The sequence below is a fragment of the Hippoglossus stenolepis genome, chromosome 12 (assembly GCF_022539355.2).
Source record: "Hippoglossus stenolepis isolate QCI-W04-F060 chromosome 12, HSTE1.2, whole genome shotgun sequence".
Classification (NCBI taxonomy): Eukaryota; Metazoa; Chordata; class Actinopteri; order Pleuronectiformes; family Pleuronectidae; genus Hippoglossus; species Hippoglossus stenolepis.
Genome location: NC_061494.1, coordinates 8,350,133 through 8,375,675, shown reverse-complemented (window position 1 = coordinate 8,375,675; position 25,543 = coordinate 8,350,133). Strand labels below are relative to the sequence as shown.

Genomic DNA, 25,543 nt, shown 5'->3' with positions numbered 1-25,543 from the left:
ATTACAGTGATTTAGTTTTCTCTGCGCAACACATTATTCATTTGAAAGGAAAAGGCTATTCATAGCTTTTCATTTCTTCAAACACAACCTAACATCTACTGCGCTCTATATCCAACCCTTATCTATCCCAACTTATTTTGTAATGTTCTCAACTCTTATTTAACTTTTTATCTGGAGGTCAAAACCTATTCATGTTCTATTTATACTGTTTAAACCTATGTGTGTGCAGTACCTTTCAGTTTGTCTTTCACATTGCACAGTTCCAAACACTCCTCACTCACTGTACTTTTCTCAATGTATATATAGATTTCTTTTTATCCACCCAGGTCCCAGCTGGGAACCATGTGCATACCAAATAATATTCAGTCCTACATTCAGAATTTCTACTCTTAGTTTGTGGTACATCCATTTTATATCTCTCCTCTATATTTTATTTACCCATAAAAGCTTTGAGGGTGTTGTCTGTGGAGTACATTTGTGATTCTGGGATATAAACTGTAAAACAAAATGAATTGACATAATACAGTCTAATACTTGGTTTTCACTTTTCAAATGAGTCGCTAGAAGCTAAATTAGTCATCAGTAAATGACCAACAATTGAATTTAAAGTGATGAAACTTATTATTATCTCATAATAGTCTCAGACAAACTCATCTAATGTGATCATTAGCCCCAAACAACCCATCAACCAAGATCATTTTGCGATTATGCTACGTTCTCACTGGTGCATTGGGTTGGTTACATCACACTTTTTTGTAGGAAGAGCGTTAAAAAAAACTGGTTTAGAAAAACAAAATAGTTTGTTCATGTTGCACCTGATCATTCATTGGAAGAAACTAAAGGCGAAAAAATCTGTTTTGTTGTCTTTACCTTGAAAATAAACGTAGATAAATAATCGACACCTCAGCTGTGATGAGCCTTAAACCACAATCCTCATCTGTGACTCTGCTTCTCTTTAATTACATCCTGCTGCTTTGGGTTCAGTTCAGAGAAATCCGTGAGGGTCTTATCAATGTCGTTCATCACCAGCGTCTGTAGTGTTCTGTACAATCTGTACTTGTGCTGTTTTTTAATATATCTCCAACTTGATTTCCTTGTATGACTTATTCGGTGAAATAAAAGCAATTTTGAAACCAACATGATCACCAGCCCTACAGTATAGTGAAATAGTAATTTCAGTCTTGTCACAGATGAGGCTATAAATGCAGGCATGGCTGGAATACTGAATCATTATCGGGGACATTATTCATGCGACCTGCGGAGTCAGCAGATGTATTGCTTATTTCCCTGCGACACTGTAGAAGGCAAACTGGCAGACGCTGAATTGAATCATATTCTTAAAAAAAATAAAAATGCACACGACACAAGTAGAGTGCATCCAGATGGCCTGTGGTTCAGCTCAGCCACAGGAGGTCGCACGCACCAGAATATCATGTTCCTCTGTCAGAGCCGGACAATCTGCAGTGGCTTTTATTCATGTTATCAGTGTGATCGGTCAGACTGTATCTGGAAAAGTCAGGGAGAGACATGGAACAGAAAGAGTGAAGACACGGCACATCTGGGTTGCCCTTTTCCTTTAATTCATTTGATCCAAAGTAGGATTTTACAAAGCCTGCTATTTAAATGCTATTGTTTCCCAAAACAATAATACCATTCATGAATACAGCTGCACGACATATCCGCACTCCAATGAGATTATTCTGTGCAGAGTAGCACCCAGAAAATTCAATGAAGAGGCAATATTTCATTTCATAATAGTTCTCTCTGTTATAGATAGAAATAAATCCATGCAATATTCATCTCTAGCTGTTATATTTCTTGTTTCAGAATTGGCACCATCCTTATGATGAGGTCAGTGAGAGCGTCCTGAGGTCAGTCTCAGGTTGTTCACACAGGAAATAATAACAATAATAATTATCCTGAAAACAATTTGAGTCCAATAGTTTGAGTTGGTGATAGTCCAGTATCCGAGTTTGATTCCTAATGCTAGTTCAAGTACCAAGAGGAAATTTATTTTAATTTGACAGAAACGATGATGCAAAAGTCTGAACCACCGAAGGGATCATATAATGTAAACCGACCCTTAGAGTTGTTTTTAAAAAATACTCAGATAGTATCAATAATTGCATGATTTATAAATGTTTCCTTTCCTAAGTATCATACAAGCTCAGTAGCACTACACGTCATGTAGCTGTAAGTGCTATGCAACAAATATTCAATAATACTACTGATAATAACAATATTAATAACGATCATAACAATTCATCGTAAAAATCAGCAAATGCTATTCAACTACCAGGTAAAGGAAACGTTTTCGACAGTGTGCTTTTTGTTCAAAAACTAAACAAAAACAGAAAAGAAGGCTGTGTGACCACAGTGTGAGGATCACGCTGCTCTCACAGAAGTTGGCACTGTAACATACTGTACACTCTAAAAGACCCGACAGTCTCTCGGAAACACAGGAGGCTGTCAAAAAGGAGCAGAGAAACATGCAGGCCTCTTGGTTTGGCATTAATGTCAAAGGCCGTGCCATTCACTCTAGGACAGGCAAAACGAATCAGGCTCAGGAAACATGCCCAGCAAACAAATGAGAAAGTTAAGATATCCTGCGAAAGGATGTGTTAGTGTCTCTGATTCAAAGTGGATGAAACGTACGAGGAGTAAATCAAATAGAGCAGTAAAGGTGGAGTGCATTAGAGCGGACCTGGGGAAGGAAGCGGCAGATTCATAAATTATTTTTGACTTAAGGGTTGTTTGCACAGTGATAACCCTGAAGAACTCGTCTCGCTGTTGAAACATTAGCCCTGCACCTTTCAATAAGCAGAGGGTCTGATTATTTATTTGCAGCAGAGGCGACGTGCAGCCGCCCGCTTCTTATCACGAGCGCGGTTCCCACTAACTGAAATCATTTAGTGTGCCAGATAAGGTTTCTGTTCCAGCACTAAAAGGAGCAGGTTAATTGTTGGTGACTCTGGAGGCAAATTGAAACAGAAAACCACTAATGAGGGAAGTGTCAGATTTCAGTACAGTAGGCGTCCCTGCTAATGTGTTAAATTCTTCAATTTAATACAAAAATTAATGTTTTTTCATTCAGATACGGAGAAAGGGACTAAATGTTTAAAAAGAAGTAAACACTGGGCAAGTTTCTGTTTCCTGAGGCATGTTAAGATCTAGCACAACAAAAGAAAAGAAGGGGAAAAAAAACATCTCTCATCTCATTAAGCACTGAGCAAGGCTGTTCTCTAATAACAAAGCAATAACAAACCTATTTAACAAGACATGATACGCTCGCCGGGTTGCCAGTTTGGTAGCTGACTCCCCCAAAACCTTCAGCCACCAGGACAGAGCTGACCAACAACAGAGTGTCCGCTGGGGCAAAACTCAACTCAACGCCTGTGGCCAGTAGCTTCAGGTGTGGTGAAGACAGAGAAGCCAGGCAACGCCATGCCTGCACTTGTGCGCCCCTTGCAGGTCATCAGAGGATGGTGCAGAAGAACTTCTTCTCCCGGAAAGGGTTCTCTGAGGCGGGGACGGGCACGATGAGGGGATCCTCGCGTATGTGGGCTTCACAGTACGCCATCAGGTCTGCGGCTGCTTTGGACACCTGAAATGTTGAGACAAAGGAACATGCAGAGATCATCAGATGTTTCTCTCACTATCGCAAAATAACCAAAATTAAAGGTTCAGTGTGTAGAATTTAGTGACATCTAGTAGTGAAGATGCATGTTGCAGCTGAACACCCCTCACCTCACCCTCCTCTTCCAAACATGAAAGAAAACCTGTGGTAGCCTTCAGTTGTCGTTAAAACTCAAAATGTGTCCAGTCTGGGCTACTGTAAAAAACATGGTGGCCTCGGTAGAGAGGACCTACTCCTGATGTAAATATAAAGTATTTAAATATAAAGGTCCCATTCTAGGGTAACGAAAACACCAATTCCTATAATTTAGATGAAACACACACCAGTGAATACATTACTAGGATTATTTTATATTCAATTTCTGCCAATAGATCCCTTTCACCTAAATCTTACACACTGAACTTTTAAGACGTTTGTCTAAAGAAATGTTTGTTTACCAGAATCCCTCTCTGTATCGGAACTGTAATTTTTAAATGATGTTTGATGTTTTTGGAACGATAGAGATAAAAAAATGAGTCTTTTCCAGAAGGCTTTCTCATCTTTTTATGTTGTCGAGCCATCCTGCCTTCATAAGGTGGTGTCTGGATTTGTGTCAAGTTTTCTTATCCTTGTATGACTTCAAAGTTCAGAGCGAACCAGGAACTTTTGTTGCACCTCCCTTGCGTCATCTTCTGTCATTTCACCATCACATAATTTAATAATCAATAATAATCACTTTAAAAATGTAATCCATGAAGAAGTGTCTGTCAAAGAGAGAGTTACAAAGTGGATACGACCTGAAGATGCAGTTTTTTGAATATTTTGATGAAGTGGTTTTGTATTGCATGAGACAGCCACACTAGTAGCTCTATTAACCTGTCCAGTAGCATATTGAGCTAAATACGAATGCTAGCCAGCTTGTTACATGTTGACTGTAGTCGGTTAATCGTTTTGGTTTGGTGTATTAGCCTGCTAACATTTTCCGAATAGCCCTGAAGCACAAAGTGTAGCGGAGACTGATGGGAATGTCCTTAGATTCGCAGGAATTTGGTTGGAAACTAAATTGCTTGGAAAATTAAAACTTTGGCCCATGATGATGGGGTGAGACATGTCAGGGATGACCCCAGAGTTATCAGGATTCATCCTCTGAAGACCATGTTGAGATTCTTCAGTGTGGCCCAAAGTGGTGGAGTGATCAACACTGCTATGGAACTAGCATTAGTCTATAAAAACACTTTTAACGTTTACGCCTCCTGGTTTGATGAATTATAATTTGGGAAGAGAGCTTTAGAAAGTTTTATATGAAAGACAAGTGCCAATATAGTAGAGAAGTGCAAACTGACGAACTTAACCTGATGAGACAGAGTCAAAAACGTGACGGAGTGAATAAAGCAGGAGTAAACTGAAAAGAAAAGTTGGGAGCTAACTTGATCCCATTAAACCCATCAAAGTTTGGATGAATGTTGCATGGCTCCTGTTCTTTGAAGCAGCATAGTATGTATTTCTGGATTTGCTTGGAGCTGTGAGGACTGTACTGATGTGTGACATCAGCAGGAGGAAGACGGCTCATCAGGATGACTGGCCAGGTTTTACTGAGGATAAAGAGGTTGAGATTCTTAAGCCTTTGCCTCTGTGTGAAAACTTGCATTTTATCATTTTCAAAGTCGAACAGACGGAACCATTTACAGTCTGACTGTATAAGTGAATGCAGGCTTCACTTGGGAGCTGAGACGGGAGGTTACGGGGAGGGGAGGCTGCAAATGGAGAGGAGCAGCTGCATCAGAGGGAGGGTCAGGGCTCAGGGATCTACGTGCAGGACCGAGACATCTGATCTCCTGCCTGCCACTTCACCTCACCCACTGCTGCTCTCACAGAGGAATACAACGCACAAAATCCATCACGCTGCCCATCACATTTCCTCTTAAACAGGGAGATATACAGTTTTATTGTCGCAGCCTAAGCCTATCCAGTCGAGAGGTTTAGGATTAATATCAGGTGCTGAGATTTATGGATTTTAAAAGAACAACATGGCTCGTTTAATTCTATATCCGTCTTTCTGATGTCTTTAGCCCATAAAGACGCAAATCTATTAAACAGCTCGAAAATGTACTTAAAAAAGGCTCAGAAATGTCCCAAAACAAGTTTGGAATTGTAGTTTTCTTGAATATTTCTCAAAAAGGAGTAATTTAATTGTTGCTCATCATTGTTTTAGTCTTTTTATGGGATTAATTGATGATTAGAAAATTATTATTCTATCCTTCAACCCTGTTAGCCAAAGGTCCAAGTCATACTTCTTCACTATCCATCTTTACCTCAGTTGCCCACCCGGGGTTTGTAATTCTCATAAAAAGCCTCAAAACAAATCTGAGTTTGCAGGATGATTACAGGCACAAGAACAAATTATATTCCATCATTGTAAAGAGGGACAGTCACTGATTTTACAAGTTTAAATAACGGCCATATCTGTAATTGCCTTCAATATCGCTTTCAGCTCTTCAGGGCATCTAAAAACCCTTCAAATGGATCAGTGTTAGAAGGAGACATGATTCAGACCTCACGTCCACACTGAGGACATCACCTGTGATGAGGGGTCACTGCTTCATTTTCAGGGGCCAAGTGTTTATAAACCACTGGGCTACCTCCTGCTGAACCATCCAGACTCAAACAAGACTGAGAGTAGAAACTAGCCAGACGCTCAGTGAGGCTGTAACGACGCACAGCAGTGTTCCTGTTCTGAGAGGATCTATTTGATGCTGTAAAGAAAGGGTGAAATGTCATGATTGAAAGCCGAGACTATCTCACGATTGGTTGAAGGTGTGTATCGGCAGGACTCATAGACTCTGGCTCCAAATTACATCAAAAGCACAAGATGGCAGCCCCGTATCTGGCATATTTTGGCTTCATTTTCGGGCAACATTTCGGCCATCTTTATATAGCCCACAGTCCATGATTTAGTATGTTTGCCTGCTGCATTTGTTAATTTGCACTTAAGTGCTTTACACGTTTGAATGACTTCATCCAAAGTCAATGTCCTCTTCAAACTACTAATGCATGATGGTGTCTCTGCTGCTTCACTGGCACCACTAAATACTGACTGTCCACATCCTCAATTAGAAACAGGCAAAATGTAATTCCTGTGTTTAGATATAAGAGAACATCCAACACATTAAGTTCCCCGGCCAAAAGAAAAGACACAGCAGTATTCTCACACATGGCTGCCTCTCTGCATGATTCTGTTGGCTCTCCGCTCTAACGGCTGCAGTCACCTTCCTCCAGCTAATGCGTCTTTATTATTTATGTCACACTCACAGCACCTGTGCTGTGGTCCTGTCTCTGTTTTTGTAAATCCCCTGTTGCTAATAAAAACTGATAAGTCAGCGATTGCTTAATACACCTCCCACGTCAGGAAATAAAGGTGACATTTTCTATGCTAAATTTGGCAAGAAGTTGCTTTACGAATGGTTTACAACACTGAAGGAACTTTGAAAAACACTGGGAGGTGTGGTTTTGCATTTAAGAGAAGAAATTAATATACAATGTTAATTATCAGTGGATACACACAACAATATACTCGAATCGGTATTTAGGAGCCCACGTTATAATCAAGGGTGAAACGTTGGGTTGAGCAGTGGGAGGGTTGAGGTCAAACAGCATGGTCAAATACTTAATTATTATTTCTTACAATAAATAATCACTAAATATACCTTAGAAGAATTCACTATTTATATGACATACTTGCCAGATATACACCAACTAGCTTTTAGCTAAAGTAGCTTCAATAGAACTGAGGTGAAAAAGTTATTCTTTGATAATCGTTAATGTTACAACCCCCTAATCCCAACCCCCCCATGAATTAGGCTCCAGGTCTAAACTAATCAGTTTCAAATCAAACATAATTTCTGATCTAACTCAATTTATTTGGTTTCATAATCATACTAGAGGCTCATCATATAAAAAAAAATACTCAAAGGACACAAAACACCTTTGATGGCTGATTATCTACACATTTATTTTAAAAACGTTTTATCTCCAGACCCGATTCAGTCACTAATCTCGGTCTCAAGCGAAACATTGACAAACCAATCGCCTGCAATGCAAGTAAATAACTTATTCCCATGATCATCATCAGCGTAACAAGTGTATCATCATGTCACTGCAGCCGTAAGTGTCTGCAGAAACACGGGAGCCCCGCAGGACAACGAGTGGTACTGCATGGTGTGTGTCATTAGGCCCAGACTGTAATTACACTGCAGCCCCATGATGGAGGGAGCGTCCTTCTAATTAGCACAGATCACATTCCTTTGGCTGATTGAGCAATTAATGAGAACGTGGTGATCCCTCAATCAGCAGCACAGAGACCACTCCACTCACAGAGACACACTCTCCCTCGTCACATCCTTTAATTAAATTGAAAGAAATGTCAGACGCGGCCAACTTTTCTCTCTGCTCCTCTATCTCTGCACTTTTCTCTGCTTTCATCCGCAGCCACGCGCTACTTCAGAGGCTCCTTTTTTTGGGGGGGGGGATTACTCGGATCTCCTCATCTGATGTGTCGAGTGCTTTTAAAGCACAAACAGCTGCCGACCTATCAATCATCCGACGGCTGCTGAGAAAATAGTAGAGATGTGAAATCGTGCTGCTGCTGAAACGGCTACTGTTTTGTTTCACACCAACTCATCTCTATGTTAAAAGCTTTTCACATAAGCACCAACAGCAGGAGTCAATTATTCAGAACTTAATTTTTTTCTCAGACAGACTGAGTGAGAGACTTTCGGATAAAGATCGACTGTGACATTTATGATTCATTTACATTCAGGCCTGACACGTCTTTTTCCATCAAATGCTAAGGTGACAACAAAACTGACGAGTCAGATTTATTCCGACACTTCCCGGCTCATTTGAGATAACTCTGTTTTACACTCATTTATCCTCCACCTTCAGCACAACCACAAACCAGTTAGTTTACTGTGACACTATTACGTGTGAGACAGCAGGTTTATCGTTTTGTTCTCAATTAACACTTTGCCACTTCAATCACTGTGATAGGTTTGATGCCGGTGCCATGGGACATGGACCAAACTAAATAATACACAAGTACAATGGTTCTGTCATTTTAGGTAGATGGTTGTTAAAGTGTTTATACTTTCAGTAAGTTTTGTTTTAATTATTTATTTGATGATATAAAAACAGGGTGGAATGTCATGATTGACGGCTGAGACTCAATCAGAATTGATCAAGCTCGCACATCGACAGGACTTCCCCACTGTGGCTCCATCCCACGATCACTACTGCGCTGACATTGGCTCTAAACGACATCAAAAGCACAAGTATCTGGGATACTTTGGATTAATTTGTGTACAACAGGGGGAAGTGCAGACACGTCGTCCATCTTTATAGTCAACTGTTTTAACATATTAGCATGCTGACATTTTTTAATTTGCACTAAATTGCTTTACGCATTTGAATGACCCCTTGTGCAAACGCGATATGTCCCATGACATCACAGTGGTGCAGAAGTATCTGCCGGACTACTAACTTTACAAAACACCTATAAAACACAAGAGGAAGGGAAAACTGGAAATTATATGTTTACATAATATGTCTCCTTTAATATAGCATTGTCTGTCCCGGGAATGTGGCCACAGACACCCAGATCATAACACTATAAATATATACATATTAAAACAGGCCCAGTCACCATTGCTTTAACTCATTCAGTGACATATAGTGACTTCGCACACATAAAAAAAACGTACAGATTGCCGTCCTCTATAGCTTCATCTTCCAAACCCCGATTTCAACTGGTGGCGATAATCACTTTGTTTTTCAAAAAGACGAGGTTCACTTGGAAGCAGCCTTGGCTGTGTTTAGCGGCATGATGGTGTACGGCAGGTGTCCAGACCTCGGCTATAATGCTGAGCGAACAGCCTCGGGGCTGTGGGGCAATCATTCCCTGAGCACATGAGGAGCATACCGGATGAGATGATGACACGGCCTTTTAAGTTGCACAAGAGGTGGTTGATGAAAACGGGGGAGCGGAGGTGTCCCTTCACACTCCACAAACGTATTCATAGAAAATCAGCTTTTTACTGGGGTGAGCACACAACGCAGTAAAAACAATGACCTCGATGAATGGTTCTCTCTGTTGAATAAAAACTGGCTTTATTTACACTGGCAGTGTTACGACAAGGATTGTGACTGACCTCCGCCATAAAGAATATACAGGGCTCAAAAGTCCAGATTTAACCAGGAGTTGTTGACTTCAATGTAATGTGCTCCTTCACAATAAAACTCTACAGGAGTTTAAGATGATGAGGACTTCAACCTTAAACTCAGGAGTCTGCTGAAGCCTCAAACAACGGGAACGTAAGATGAGGAGAAATCCTGCATGAGAAGGTGATGACCGAGGACGTGCTCCTTCAGAAACTATGACACGAACTGGTGGAGAACCAAAGTCGGAAGTGGTCAAAGATCACAGGGAGCAACCTCAGCCTCTGGGTTCATCCCTCACAGACACCACACTCAGGTGCCCGCAGGGTGAACTTAGGCTTTACATGACTCCTGTCCAGAGAAGCTGCCCTGAACATTCATTTTGCTGTCATCATGAAGTCGACCACTGGAATAAACTAGAATAGCAGTCAGTGGAGCACATACCTCCTCCAAGGCCCAACTGTCCCCTTCAATTCAATCAAGCTTCACCCGATTTCAAACTCCCATAGAGAAATATAATGTTCCAGATTTTTGGAAAAATTGTGAAAATGTCGCAATGTTAAAGAAGGTGAAAAAAAAAAAGTCTCCTCCTGATGCAAATCTACATCAAAGTTGAATGGGGTCTTCCCTGACCTATACCGCATCCTTCCACTAGGTTTCATGGAAATCCCCTTGGTTGTTTTTGTGTAATCTCGCTTATAAACAAACAAACCCACAAGCAAACAGACAGGGGTGAAAACATAACCTCCGTGATGGAAGTCATTTTAGAAACTCATCATGGTCGATTATGATTTTATATATGTGAAAACTCCAGAGGGAGCTGAATGACAATCTGATAAATGGCATCAAGTGTCAAGGAAAACGAATCAGTGCAATTAAAAAGACAATATCTAACTGTCTACTTTAGGTGTTAATGTTATAGAAAATCAGTCCAGATTTAAAGAACATCATCCATGAAGGACAGATACGAGACAATAATGAAGGTTCACTGCTCCTGTCTCAGTCCGTCCAACAAAGTGGACAAAGATATACATTTCATTTTAAATTAAGGTATAAATTAAAGAAGATAGTTAGATGAGAAAATTGACTTTCATGTCTGCACCATAAATATGTAGCTGATGCCAGTGGCTGCCTAGCTTAGCTTAGCTTTAAGACAGGAAACATGGGAAGGGGTGCGTTGCAGGAGACTGTGAAGAAACCATGGTCCGAAAACCCTTGACAAGGAACCATGCTACTATTTTTCTACCAAAAGCTTCGCGATTGTATTTTATTTTGTTTACAATTTTGATTAGACAATAATCATTTGGTGATCAGAAGGATGTGGTTTGTTACTTGGGAGGGGTATGGGGGCCCCCAGGTTCCTTTATCCTAAGGCCCCTAAAGAACCTTGAAACACTCCTGCATTGGGAAGCAGCTAGCCTGGCCTCGTCCACACAGGAAACAAAAATATGTACGATTCATGTTCATCCGTCAATCACATGAATTCAAAATGGTTAAAACTATTTATTAAATCAAGGTTTGTATCAAGTGGAGTGAATTTGTAACTTTAAGAATAATGTACACATGCACCAGGCGATCTGTAAATACACATGCAAATATTTTTGTTACATTTATCCTATATTTCTCAGAGTGGCAGTTAACAAAATAAAAGCCTACCTTTATCCTATCCATGCAGGCCTCCATCTTCAGCTGCTCCACAGCTTTCCTGGCTTGGGAGATGCTGGCCGTGCTGTTGTTGGCGATACCGTCCTTCATGATGCTCCTGTGACGCCACACAGAGGCACAATGGGTGAGGGGAGGTGGGGGGGGGGGTGACACATAGAGTCAATGAACATCACATTAAACCCAGAAAAGCAGCAACCCCCCGGGGGGCTGATGTCTCTGGCCCCCTTGGATCAGCCATTCTCTGCCACAACCTTTTATTTTTTTTTCTTCTTCTAATTCAAAAGGACCCATTTTGTGTGGGGAACGTGTTTTACAGCAGCCGAGCTCCATTTTATTCAGAAGAAAGAGCTTTTGAAAGCAGCAGCCGGACGGAGGTTTGTCTCTTTATCTGCTGGTGTTCATGCACGATTACTTTCTTTATTTTCAAATTCAAAGTTATGATTTACAGCAAGAGGCTGGAGGAGATGGCAACAAAGCAGGAAAACACACACACACACAACACACACACACACACACACACACACACACACACACACACACACACCTCTTTGGAGCTGTGTGTTTTACATCAGGGCCACAGTGCTTTGCTCAGGGACACTTCAGCAGACCTGTGTGAGGGGAGGGGTTCTGGAATCTAACCAACACATTTCCCTTCCTCTGCCTCAGATCTGTCCACCCCTCATCTTCTCAACCGTCTTCCACAATGTGCATGAATGCAAGTGCAGTTTCTATTCTGCAAACACATTTCTGCACATTGCAGGGCCCCACTTCGCCCTTCACTCCTCATCCAGAGAGACAGAACACATCTGTGTGCTTGTAGAACAACATGCACGAGCACACGACGCATCTCACCGAGGTGAATCTGTGTGGATTCATTTGTTTGTGCCTGGATTTGTTTATTTATTTCATTTCCATCGCTTAAAATCCAGATGTGACTGTGCTCGAAGAGACATGAATACAAAGCAGATGTTCTGTAAAGGAGGACGCGGGCGTCTGAATCCCACTCTTCGAGCATCTAAAGCCAATTTATGGATTTTCATCACACCCTCGCAGGAAGCCATACAACCAGGCCTCCCCCCCTCCACCCAGGTCTCCCCCTCGATCCGTGCACCCTTCTGAGGCGGCTTCTTATTCTCTCATCCGCGTTTTTATCCAAATGTAACGAAGCTGATCGTCTCTGCGTCTCAAACCCTGTAATTTCCAAAAGGGGGGAGAAATGGTTGGAGACCCTGCAGCGTGCGAGCTGCGGCCCTGCTCACAAAACAGCACCGTAGAGAAGCAGCAGGGTTTTTTTCTTTTTTTTTACATTGGAGGAATACAATAATTAAAAATAAAATCTGATTCCCTGCTTCGCTCGCTTATATGAGCTGATTAATGGAGGCTGCAGCCGCCGACCTACCTGAAATGTGCCAGCGGATTTCCAATTTAGAGAATTCCGGGTTGACTCCACCCAACACACACACACACGCACACACATACACACACACACAAGGAAAAAAAGCTCCTCACACACACACACACACACACTAGAAGATGATCTGTCAAATATGAAACGATAGGAGGAAATCCCAGCCTCGCTTCTCCTCTCTTCTCTGCTCTGGAGATGAAAAATCCCTGCGGGGAGACCTCGCCTCTCAGCGGCGCAGAGTCGTGCGCTCTCCGGCGGAGGAAGATGATCCAGGCGGCGAGGTCCTGGCACAGCAACCGCGGCTGGACCCGGAGAGGTGGTTACGCAGGCAAGCGAGGGGGGGAAACCTCCGTGTGACGATCAGGACGCAGGCTGCGGGGAAAGGAAGCACTCGATCAGTGGAGCAGGAGCTGCAGCAGCGAGCCGGGGGGCGCGTCTCTGCTGTACGGACCGGCCCTAAACGCACCAAAATCTAAATAATGTCTGCTGCTGTTTAAAAAAATATTTTTTTTTATTCTAATTTGATTTATTGTTGCAGAAGACACCACAGATCTGCAGGCTTCCCCATTTCATTTTTACATCAGCTTTGACATCACCGGGTCCCCCCCCCTCTTCCTCATCCCTCCTCCTGCTCTCCCCATAGCAACGGATGATGGGCCGCATCCATAACAACAAGGCTCTTGAAGGAAATTCGCATCCAGATCAAAAATATTTTAGAAAAACGCAAGTTTATTCATAATCAGTGTTCAGAAAATTATAATTAAAAACTATAATTTAGGCTGCATCATCTTAGTTTCTTCTTGCCTTTGATGTTCCTGAGCGCACCCCTTTCCAAAAAAGGACACAGAAGACAAGATGTAGTATTATTCCTTCAAATATTTATATATATATTTATATATTTATAATATAGTCATCACTTGGTTTGTTCATACACACACATACATATTTACAAACAAACAAAACATAAAATAGGATCTTTCTTAACCTCGGTTCACAAACTTGCACAACCAGCCCAAAGAGGTCGATCACACAACACAATATATAAGCAAAACTGAGACAATGATCTTAAATTATGCATAGCTTAAGTTATCAACTGAAAAATATTTCCTTCTGTCGGAATGCACAAAAAACATTTAGCAAGTTTCCTCTCAGATTTTTTGCCATTTTCTCAAAAAACAAATATATCATATTCTCACACATGGATGTTAAAGAGAAAAAAAAAATAAGGTTGTGGTTCTCATGGACAAATACTTTTAAAAATGACACGGAGGAAATGAATGTACACGTGCATGAAAACAAAGTAAACAAACGCGTTAACGTCTTGTTGCAGTAACACAGAAAGTTTGAGTGAGCAGAGGAAAAAACATCAAAACAACAAAAGGAATGACGTAAGGACCCGATTAAGAAATATTCCCTTTCTCCAACACACGAGTGAAAAGTAAGACGCGAGTTCTCAACAGAAGGCTCACTGCAGTCACCACAAAGGCAAAACAAGTCGTTTAACAGCCACGGAACAAACCTCTGGCTTTTCCTCCTATGAAACTTCATTAACAAAAATGACCTATTGCATGTTTATGTCTGATATTGCTTCCTGGATTTATTAGTGGAATATAACACAAGCTCAGTTCATATTAAGACCACAGGTCATTGGCTCTCCTTGAATTACATGGTAGTTTTCAAAATAAAAGTGCTGCGACTACCATCTGACACATAATGTCTGACAAACTGAAAGTGCGGGAAGTTGAGTGGGAATGTAAAGAATAGCTGCATGGATCCAAAGAAATGTTTGGTCGATTGGTTCTCACACTGATCAATGTAGTGTATAAGAATCTGAAATAAGCTGTAAACCTCATCAGTGTCAGAAACTCCCGTCCCAGCCTCCCATCTGCTACAAACTTTCTTCAATACCTGCACAGGTAGCAAGCATCAGTGAGTACGAGGGCACGTTCAGGACATTCCTCTCTGCTAATGTTTGTTAATCGTTCTCTCAGAATCTCCGCGAGCTCAATGAAGTAGTGAAAGGTTTTAGTGCATTTGAGCAGCAGACAGTAAAACATGAGGCAAGCAAAGAAGGAAAGATGAGCCTCCATGGTGATTCTTAAAAAATAAATGAATATCAATAGTTGTCAATGCAGAAGGACAGTTCAGCTGAGACAGGCATTAATAACAAAGTATCATGACAGCAAATGTCACGCAGTCAAGGTCAGCGTCATCCCAGCATGCAGAAGGACAGTACATCCAACACAAGGTACAATTCATCCCCCCACATCCGTCCACTGAGCTCAGATACACAGCGATGTGGGGCCGTGACACTACAGCTCAGCCTTGAGTGGAGCGGACAGCCCATCAGAGTGGCGTCTCACTCCCACAGAGCGGGTCGTGTCCCGGTGACAGACGCGAGGATTGGCTCCCTGCCTCCCTCCAGACTGCTGCAGTGTCCCCGGGAAACTGTCAGACGAGGCGCTGCGGGAGATCGGAGCGGCGAAGAAATGAGAGACCGGGGGTCTTCACACTTTGGGTCTGGCTTTGGCCAGACGATAGCAGCTTACCAAGAAAATCACACAAGGAACTTTACACAACAAAATCTCAACAGTCAGAAACAAAAGAATGAGAAGACTCAACAAACCAAACATACGCTCAGAAATGCATTTCATGTGTCTGTTGCAGCCTCAGACCAATGTTCATCAACCCCCCAAAACATTCAACTTCAGTATGTTTATAAATATATATTTATATACATATAATACTATTTTATATAATCATTTCTTGATGCTGGGAGAAGAGTTTGCTCAGCTGGGGATGGCTTTAGTTCAAAGTCAAGGAGGAATCAGGGAGCTTGATGCCATGCTGACAAGTCCTCCCCCGAGGAGGAGGAGAGGGAGAAGGAGGAAAGGAGGAGAAGGAGGAGGAGGAGGAGGGTGCCTCTCTTGCTGCGAACTGGACTGGGGTAAACATCAGACACACCATCAGCCTGCGGCGTAGCTGCTCAGGAAGGAGTAGAACATGGGCAGCTTCATGCGCTGCTGGTCCCGTCGACACCACGCCATCACCGTCCCCTCGTTGTTGGCTGTGTAGAGGTGGTGTCCGTCACACGAGTACGTCAGGCTGTGGCACACAGGAGAGGACGTCATCAGCAGTGTTCCCACAGAATCAGAATATTAACAATGACGGTGGAAATTAGCATGGCTGCACTGTTACCTGATGATGGGTTTGCTTGATTTGGGAAAGGTGATCTCTCTCACTGGTTTTAAATCCCAGGTGCTCCACAACCTGAACATGAACAAACACCAGTGAGACTAAATCTGTTTTTTGGGCAGAAAACAAACACATTAACATAAAAAAGGAGTTTCTGTTCACCTGACGACACCATTCTCCAGCCCGCCGGCGATGACGTTCACAGACACACCCTCCGGCTGGTTGGAGAAGGCCACGGAGCAGATGATCTCTCTGCAGTGGACGTGACCAATCAGGTCGCCATTCACCGTCCACAGACGCAGGTCGCTGCCTCCGCCAACTGGGTACAAGAGTCGTGATTAACACCAAAGCAGGGCCACAGCACGAGGCAACAATCATGGAGATGTGATACAATGAACGCTGTGGTTATGAAGTGGGACGTTCCTCACCTGAGTCACAAACTGTTGCAATGTCACCTGTGGTCTCGCTGGCGGAGACGGCAGTCACCGGGCTTTTGTGGCCTGTGAGGCTTTGTACATAGCAAAGTCTGAAGAAAAGAAAACAATTTTTTTGTTTAATTTAGATTTTTCCTCTCACAAAGAAAAGATAAGATTAATGTATTTCTCACTTCATACACACACTGACCTGTTGAGGTCCCAAAGGATGCAGGTGCCGTCTTCGCTGACACTGATGAGGATGCTGTACGGTTTGCAGACAAACAGGCCGGTGACCTCCCCTGTGTGTCCGTACAGGTGAACCTGAGATTCCACCTCCATCTCTGATGGCTATGCAAAGACATTATGCAAAGCCAGACATATATTAGAGACCATATACAGAGGACACACAGATCTGAATACTTTCATATGACACATTAGCAAGGATGAGGTATGGTGGTTTTACCATTTCCTAAAAAACTCCATTAATCAATATACAATAGGATTTTCTGATTAGATCAGTTGCTACTGAAACATGGTTCAGGAGCAGAGAAACGGAATAGGCAACAGCGTGTTGGTGGGGACCAATGAAAGTCTGAAAACCTCTGATGACTGAACTCTCAAACCCCTAATCCCACTTGTGGGCTCAGTGGAAAATGTGTTTCAAGGGCAACTGTGATGTGACTACTGAAGCCGGGCGTTTGAGCACAGCGAAGCTGTCTAAAGAGGGGGAGAGGAGGGTTGGGGGCTTAATGAGAGGTGGGTGGGTGGAGTGAGGGCGTCGATGTGTTGGCGGAAGGTTAGAGGGAGACATCACCATGGAAACCTACCGTGGTGCTGGTGAAGCGGTTGCTGTAGGCGGTGATGACTCCACACTTGCTACCTGTAAATAGCTGGCAGCCATCGGGCACCCAGGCACAGCTGGTCACCTGGAGAGAGAGAGAGAGAGAGAGAGAGAGAGAGAGAGAGAGAGAAACATGTTAAGGAATGAGAGACCTGAAAGCTTATTGGTTAATCCCATCGACTGTATAGATGGTCTACCCATCTCCACTCCCACTTTCTATAAATGAAGCAGGAATGTCCCAGCTACTAACACCACCATATTCGCATTTGGTAGCGAGGTCTCACCAATACAGGTGCTTGACCAATCATGAGTCATTCTCAGCTGTCAATCAAGATGTTTCACTCTGTTTTTATGTCATCAAATAACTAATTTAATATATTTTGAGTGTTTCAAACTTTCTTAGACCTTCAGGACCAATGTTCACGTAAAGTCAACTGTTTGGAACGTCTGTACTTATATATATTAAAAAACGTTAACACCCACTAATCAAAGGTGGGCAGTCCCTTGCCACCAGCAACCACTTGTGAGTGGGAATTTGGAAAGACACATTCATTTTCAAAACTATATAGAAACTAAAGTACTAAATCAGCACAAACTCTTCTGCCTCTTGGCTGTCTCATACACGCATGCAAGCACATGCACGCACACAAGCACACACACACAAGCACACACACACACATTTTTAACCACTGGTTCCAAAGGCCCTGGTCTGTATTCTAAAAGCATTCTTTTTTGATTTCCAGGGATAGACACTTCGAGGTGAAGTTAAACCTTAAACTTAAAGAAACATTTATTTACCTTTTGAATTTTAGTTTGTCTCATCCACTAATATGGAGGAGGTGGGGTTTATGGCCTATAGTGTAGCCAGCCACCAGGTGGCGACCTTTTGGGGAGCAGTCATGTTGTCTATATTTATCAACATCTAAACATTCTATGGTTTATCCTCAGTGTAGATTTGTATATTTTCTTTCACTGACAGCAGCCCTTGATGTTCTCTGAGCTTCTTACCTGGTGAAGTTGTGAACACTGTATAAAGTTGATAGGTGGTTCACTCTGTTTGCTCTTCAGCCTCAATATGTTGTCTGCGTAGCCCCAACTCAAAATGGCTGACCACTGGATGTCTGTGCTGTGCATGCTCCGAACACCTACAGAGGAGAGGATGCAGAATAAACAGAGTGAGTGGGACGTCCTCTAAATCCATTCTGGCTCATGGTTGAGTGGTGGGCTTCCTACCTTGCTCCTTGCTGTAAATCATCATGAGGCAGAACTTGCAAGAGAGCCCGCAGATGGCTCGCGTCGGCAGCGCCAGCAGGGATCCGAACCTCTCCCCGTGCGGCTGACTGAAGCACACCACTGGGTCTGGAGCCGAGGGCGAGCCCACGTACTCACCCCACTTCAGACCTTTGATCCACGGCAGAGGGCTCTGTGGGGGTGGGGGGGAGGAAAACGCCAGGTGAGCAGCAGATCATTTCATAGATGACTAATTGAATAATGTCTACCTCAGTGCACAGCAGGCTGCTAGAATCACTACCACTACAGTAGATTACCGGGCAAGATATTTCCTTGGCCTGTTCTCTGGTTTCTCTGAAGGCCAGCTGAACCAGGAGTCCCATGGCGGCTGGCAGCTCCCCCTCCATCATGAGTTTGGTGCTGGCCCTGCTCATATGAGAGGCGCTGAAGAGCTGCCTGGGTGTCTGTCCATACGTCTTGATCATCGTCTCCAGGGCCCGGCGCTGCACTGGGTCTTCTACAGATGACACGTCCATGCCAAAATACGTCTGTGAAAAGGGATGTGAAACTGTAAGCAACAAAAATAGTTTCCTAATAATTCAAAGTAAACACAGTGATGAGCAGCTTCTTACAGCAGGGTGGAAGACATTGATGGCCTGGACTGCAGCTTTGCCTTTCTGCTTGAGCCCGAACACCAGGTCGATCCACTGGCACAGCGTCTGGGAGACCTGCTCGGACTCTAGCGCCTGTCGGTGGATCAGGATGAACAGACGCGGATCGTTGCGAGCCCAGGGCGGCAAATTCACGTGATTCACCCTCTCGCCGTTCTGACGTACCCCAAAATCAAAACCTGTGCAGGCAAATTTGATGAATCAACAGCAATGAAAAATGTATGAAGGAATAAAAAGTAATTAAGGTTTAAGGTCTAAAAGAAAAATGATTACCCTCTCTGTTGACCAGGAATTCTGGGAGGTAGAAAAACTCTGGGATGAGCTCTTTTACGTCAGTCATGGACTCGAAGGAAGACAGTCTCCACGTGGTGTTCATGGAGTGGAACGTTCGGTCCGGGATATCAAAGCTCTGGTCTGAGTACGGCCAAAGACATTCTAATTATAGATTCAACTCACTGATTGAAAAGATTCCCTTTCATGACCAAAGACGCCTCGTCTGCTGAATACATTTACAATCACACAAAAAGATGCCTCAGAGGATCAGAGCCCAGAGGCGAATGAATGGAAAAAATAATTAACTCGTACGGAAGGAATAAAAAAAGAGAAGGAGAACAGAGGCGAGTACAGAGGTGAAGTAACCTTTAATGGCTGATACGTGTGACGCAACACAGCTGCGGCTACATGCTACTCAGTTCCAGCATCTCGGCACTAAAAGCCTGAGCGTCCACTAAGATGGAGCTGTCACTTTTAACGCAGACAGGTGGCTCTCTGCTAAAAGCTTCTTGGAACTGTATGATAATTATCTACCGTTAAAGAACCAAACACTGTCAGTCAGTTAACACTTACACTGATTGTTGAAAATAAGATCAATACAGCTGCAGACTCCAGATGTTCTGTTTTTTGCCAAACTTAGCTTAAGGTTTTCGTCTATGAATTGTCGCGAACATTAACGTGTGACTCACCCTGGTACGCGAGGAACATCTTGGTAAACGGTGGCATTCGGACCAGGAAGTGCAGAACAGTGCCGCTGTTGGAGTAGTGAGAGCCGTAGTGGTACGGCTGAACAGGAGGCATGGGGTCATCCTCACGTACACCCTTCTTGTACTCCTCCTCCAGGTACTGTACAACAAGTACACATGTCAGTGTGGTTTCTTATACTGAAACATCAAATCCACACGCTCAAAGCGAATACAGGGCCTTACCTTGTAGTTGTCCACGTAACGATCCTCTTTTTCTTTTGACTGGACTGCAATGGGTTTGTTCAAATTCCTGCGCAATGACAAAATGAGAAGCAAAGCACTAATGAACTGTGATTTTCAATAGTGGCAAATGACATAAACTGCATCTCAATTCAGGGGCGCAGTCTACATGGCCCACGAAGGAGGCGGTCTTCATGGGCTGCGTAGACCGAACTGAAAGGAGACGGTCTGGTCTACAGAGGCTTTCCATGATTGGCTTCACCAGCCTATCCCGCCAGTATTGCTGTTGCCTAGCAACAGAGCTGAAGCTGGACACAACCAGGAATTCTGTTAATGCCCCTTGGTTTTTTAATATCTGTACCATTAGCAGTTTGATTGAGTTAAAACATGATACATAGTCTGGAGTAATTGAGGCTGTACACACACAGAGCATCAACTTGAGGGCCTCGCCACATAAATAAAATCACACAGATGCAACCTATCAAATTATTTCACTCTTCTGGCCACACACCTGTCTGAGTTGCATGCTCTGCAATAACCAAGTGGGGAACTGGCGGCTTCATAGTACACAGCTGCCTAGCTAGCGTCTAACTATACCTTGTTTTTTAAACATCACTGAATTGTAGTATCGACCACATGTGATCTGTTTAGGGAGCATCTGTCAACTGCTGCTACAGGAAATAACTTGGGTTAAACTGTCCCCCTCTGAACTGCATGATTTCCTACATGCACATCGCTAACATGCCACACAACCCACCACCACACGTAAATTATCACCCTGTGGCCAAAACTTTCGTTAATTAAAAATAACATTGTTCATCTATTAGCAATGTCTGCTCTGATTTATTGTAATAGGTTGAAATAACTCTAAGAAAACCTGTCAGCAGAGTCCTATCTTATGCGTCTAAAAACAGTGGAGGTACAAATGTTTATTACAATGCTTAAGACTAATCCCTGACACACTCCACTCATAAAGCATGGGATATAATAACCTGTAACCCCAAAGTTATCATCCAGCTCTGACCTGTAGATGTTTGGGTCCTGCAGGTCGAGTGTCTCACTGGTGTAATCTCGCAGGATAAAGGGGAACACAGGGTACTGCATGAGGTCATTGAAGGAGCGCCCCGCGTGCTTGTTCAGATGTGTGAGGTACTCGAAGTTAGAGATCTGACCAGAGCCCCACAGCTGCGTGAGGGCCGTGATGTTTCCGTGCTCCAGCAGGTTGGGCAGATCAGAGGTCAGGATGTTGTGGTAGACGTCGTCACGGAACTAACACAACAACAGAGAGAACTTTAAGATTATTTCCAACAGTAAAGTGGCAGGACTGGAATTTAACATTGGAAAAGTATTAATTTGCAATTGTAATCTGATTGATAAAACCTGCTGTGTCTATGTCTTTCCTATACCACTGAAATAATGAGCATGGTGCCTTAAAAAAGTTCTTATCCGTAGAGAATAAATTAATCCGGCTTTAGTTAGTTTAGTTTATGTTTCATTCATTTAAAACCAAACCAAGTCCGAGAAAATAAATACACAAATGCCGAAAAAACATCCAGACCAACAGTCAGCATACTGATTACAATTCTTCCTGAGGGGCACACTAATGTTTGGACAAATAACCAAAGCATTACCTTAAACAGAAAATGGAAATATCATCTTGTTAATTTATCTTTCTTCGTGTCTGCATTGGAAATACCTGCTTGAAATCCCTGATGTGTACAAAAGTCAGTTGTACAACCATAGTGTCACATTTAGTATCTAAATGAAAGCTGTGCAAAATAATAATAGCTTTTTTTTCTTACAGAGTTCTATGGCACTGTATCTTATCATCATCATGTTTAATTCCTGGCACAGACTTCACAGCTCGACAGACATCAGGAACAGAATAACAAAAAGGCAATTCAACAATTATCTCCCACAGCAAATGTTTTTTCAAGCCGCATTTTGTCTTTTCATATGTCTTTTACTTTGAGCATCAGTGGCTCTTTCATCTCGTTATTTTTATCACAGTGCATCCCGTGTGAATTCATTTTCATATTCAAATGAAACATTGATTTAATTTTCCTGCAGATATCTGCTGGGGAGAGGTATTGATAATAAATGGAATCAGTTCTTTGCAATAATAAAATAAAAATTGTTCGAGTAAATACGCGAAAGGATTTACTCTATCCCTGTCGCGAGCTATGTTTGCATTCCTTTCAGCATTTCTTTCTTACATTTTCATTCAATATGTTATTGACTAACCTTGGTGGTGTCGAAGGCTATCAGCAGGGTCCTGCCATTAGTGAGGAATATCTCCACAGCGTTGTCTCTCAGCTGCCACCAGCGCTTGTGCACCTCTTTGATCTCCTCATATGTCCAGGAAAAAGAAGGTGCCTCCGTCTCCCCGTGAAGACTCTGTTCAAACACAAAAGTTTGACTCTTCACGTAACACAGTGCCCCCCTTTGGCAGAGGGAAAAGCCAACACAGTAAAGTCTGTCTTTACCTGGTTGTCATGAGCATCCGCGGCATTGTCCTCCACAAAGTACATCCCAGACTTTCCTGTGACACAGCGCAGAGTGTTTAAGATTTGGTGTCTTAAGAAGAAGACAAACAAAAGCTTCCCACACTGACTAAGTAACAAACACTTGTGTGAGGGCAGAGAAATATGCTCAAGTGGCTCAGAGAGAGCACATTATTCTCTGTGCCTTTTTGACCTCCTGAGTATATTATGCATGGAGCAGCTGCGAGCGGCGGTCAGTAACTTACCCAGAAGTAGCTCCCCTGCTGTCTCTCTGGAGGGGGCGACGCTGATGCACCGTCTGGTGAACCTAAGGACAAAAAGATATTCGTCAAACAAGACATTCGCCATCTGAATAAAACATGGGCACCTCTTAATGCGTCTTCTTTCGATCATCCTGAGACAGACATGATGTTTACTTAAGGCTTAAAGACAGAGCGGGAGAAAGTTATACCTGATGGGCTCGCTGGTGGCTTTGTCTTTGACAGTGGAGGAGAAGGAGGAGTGAGTCTTATCCTCAAACAGGAAGGAAAGCGGTGGCGTCATAGTGTCTGAAGAAGATGAAGGTCAGATTAAGTTAGACAAACACAAAGGTACTTAGACAGAATTTAGCAAAAAAAAGGGTGTATCCACCTTCAGGTTTGCGTCTGTCTTTGAGCAGATATTTGTTGGGGATGGTAAGGTAGCATCTCTGTAGCCGTCGTCGCTCCCGGTTCGGCCCCTCAGTGGGGTCCAACTGCCAGGATGTTGGGTAGGATGTCTGGTCGTACCACACCGCTCTGAAACCATTACAGCTGTCTCAAACACTTTGTCTACTCGTATCAGTATAGAAGGAAACTGACAGCAGGGCCGATGAGGTATTTATGTCCTCAGAAATGTTTGAAACATTTTCAGAAGTTTATATTTTACAATTTCACATGAACGTCTGATGAAACAGTATTTAGCAAATTGTGTAGGAGGACAAAATTACCCCAAAATATTATTTTAGCAGCTGAATTATCACATAAAAGGGAAATTAACATATCTCAATGAATGGTAATGTTGGTCGCCCAATTAAGTCTAATTAAAATATCTCAGTGTTAAATTGATGAAATCTGTGCAGACAATCATGTCCAACTGGTCATCTAGCGCCACCAGCAGGTTAAAATGTTAGTAATTAGCAAACATTAACATGCTAAACTAAGATGGTGAAGATGCTAAATGTTATACCTGATAAATAGCATAAAAAGCATTTTAGTATAGTCAATATGTAAGCATTTAGCTGTAAGCTCTGTGTTAGCATAAGCTAACAGAGCTGCTATTGTGGCTATAGAATCTAAAACCTGGCTACATCCCCACCTCACTGGATATACATTTATAAAAGTGTAGTTAAAAACGTTTGCGTGACTTGATCGTCTTATAAATTGTGCTTTCTTTTTCTTTTTTCTGGTGCTCTGCATGACTGAGAGAATCTTTTATTATATTCCAAATTATTTATTCAAACAATCTGCGGCCAAACTGCTGCACATTAAAATGTCATTAAAATTTAAATGAAATAAGCAGGAGGATAATTATCATCACTACAGAAGCAATTTATTTGTTGCACTTTCCGATATTGCGTTCGCCAATGTGAGAAAGATATTTCTGTGCATACCGGTCATGAGTGAGTTGTTGCACCAGCTCCTGCCAGTGGCGGCTGGCGCTGAGGTCCGTCTTGTAGAGTCCCCTGATGTGCTGGATGACTTTCTTCCTCTCCATGCCTTGCCGCAGAGACACATTCTGAGTGATATCAGCTGCAATCTTGGAAATGTCCTTGGACTTTCCATCAAGCCTCTGGATAAGACTGCAGAAGAATAAGAAAAAAAGAACGATGCTTACCACCAATTTCTTGCTCTGAACAACAAGTTAACATCAGAAGAAAAGCCCAGACTCACTTCCTCTGAGTGTTTGCCATCTTCTTTTCCCACGCCACTTTGCTTGTTTTCTCTTCGGTTTCATACTTGATTTTTTCCTGTGCGAATAAAGATACAAGTAACCAAGTTCTTAGCATATATTTTCTGGAGATTTTCACATGTTATATCAAGAGTGCTTAGAGATTGTTTTACTTCCCTTTAACAATGGCTCTCAGTTTAGGACTTACTTCTTTTATGGCCCTGAGCAAGTCTTGTTTGTGTGGAGCATTGGGTGGGATGCATCGATGGCCACAAAGCTTGAGCGAGGTCATGAACACACCCACGGCATGCTGCTCATCTTTGGTGAGGCTGTCCTTGTGATCGTGCAGCATCTCGTACAGGTACAGCGACAACTTTGGTCCGTGCTGAGTGAAGCAGAGAGGGGGAGAGCAAAGGAAAGGACAGATGAAAAATGTATTTGTCCCTAAAGAAAATCACACACAGTGATGGCCTGGAGAGAAGCCTTACACAGGTAGCTGACCTTCAGCAAAGCCTGAGAGGAGGAAGCAGAGGGAAAATGTAACAATGCAAAGGCCTTGTTTTGAGAAACAAGGACTGAAAACTCCTGGAAAACGTGTCTGTACGAGTAAAAATGTCTAAGAATTACCAGAATTATAAAATTTTTAGGTTTAATACTTTGCAGTGAACAGTAGCCAAGCT

At 42.8% G+C, this 25,543-nt stretch overlaps 2 protein-coding genes across 12 annotated transcripts in view; both read right to left on the bottom strand.

Moving 5' to 3' along the window:
• Positions 1-1,559: 1,559 nt before the first annotated feature.
• Positions 1,560-13,460, bottom strand: LOC118118600 (guanine nucleotide-binding protein G(I)/G(S)/G(O) subunit gamma-4). The gene is made up of 3 exons (XM_035171738.2): positions 12,891-13,460; positions 11,483-11,588; positions 1,560-3,604 (listed from the first exon to the last, which is right to left on the bottom strand). Exons 2-3 carry the CDS (start codon positions 11,579-11,581, stop codon positions 3,476-3,478), a joined length of 228 nt encoding a protein of 75 aa, XP_035027629.1. The 5' UTR covers positions 11,582-11,588; positions 12,891-13,460; the 3' UTR covers positions 1,560-3,475.
• Positions 13,461-13,755: 295 nt separating this feature from the next.
• The window catches only part of lyst (lysosomal trafficking regulator), a 56,672-nt gene continuing 44,884 nt past the window's right edge, over positions 13,756-25,543 (bottom strand). For all 11 annotated transcript variants that reach the window (XM_035171915.2, XM_035171916.2, XM_047342232.1 and 8 more), the window contains 22 exons: positions 25,072-25,248; positions 24,866-24,942; positions 24,586-24,774; positions 23,586-23,731; positions 23,407-23,503; positions 23,201-23,262; positions 22,938-22,993; positions 22,696-22,848; positions 21,476-21,720; positions 20,455-20,521; positions 20,215-20,371; positions 19,526-19,666; positions 19,214-19,431; positions 18,899-19,129; positions 18,585-18,774; positions 18,360-18,496; positions 17,338-17,436; positions 16,719-16,858; positions 16,523-16,620; positions 16,257-16,413; positions 16,098-16,169; positions 13,756-16,004 (listed from right to left, as the gene is read on the bottom strand). In XM_035171915.2, the coding sequence (XP_035027806.2) occupies positions 15,866-16,004; positions 16,098-16,169; positions 16,257-16,413; positions 16,523-16,620; positions 16,719-16,858; positions 17,338-17,436; positions 18,360-18,496; positions 18,585-18,774; positions 18,899-19,129; positions 19,214-19,431; positions 19,526-19,666; positions 20,215-20,371; positions 20,455-20,521; positions 21,476-21,720; positions 22,696-22,848; positions 22,938-22,993; positions 23,201-23,262; positions 23,407-23,503; positions 23,586-23,731; positions 24,586-24,774; positions 24,866-24,942; positions 25,072-25,248 (3,048 nt within the window). In that variant the 3' untranslated portion in view covers positions 13,756-15,865. The remainder of the gene's footprint in view (positions 16,005-16,097; positions 16,170-16,256; positions 16,414-16,522; positions 16,621-16,718; positions 16,859-17,337; positions 17,437-18,359; positions 18,497-18,584; positions 18,775-18,898; positions 19,130-19,213; positions 19,432-19,525; positions 19,667-20,214; positions 20,372-20,454; positions 20,522-21,475; positions 21,721-22,695; positions 22,849-22,937; positions 22,994-23,200; positions 23,263-23,406; positions 23,504-23,585; positions 23,732-24,585; positions 24,775-24,865; positions 24,943-25,071; positions 25,249-25,543) is intronic.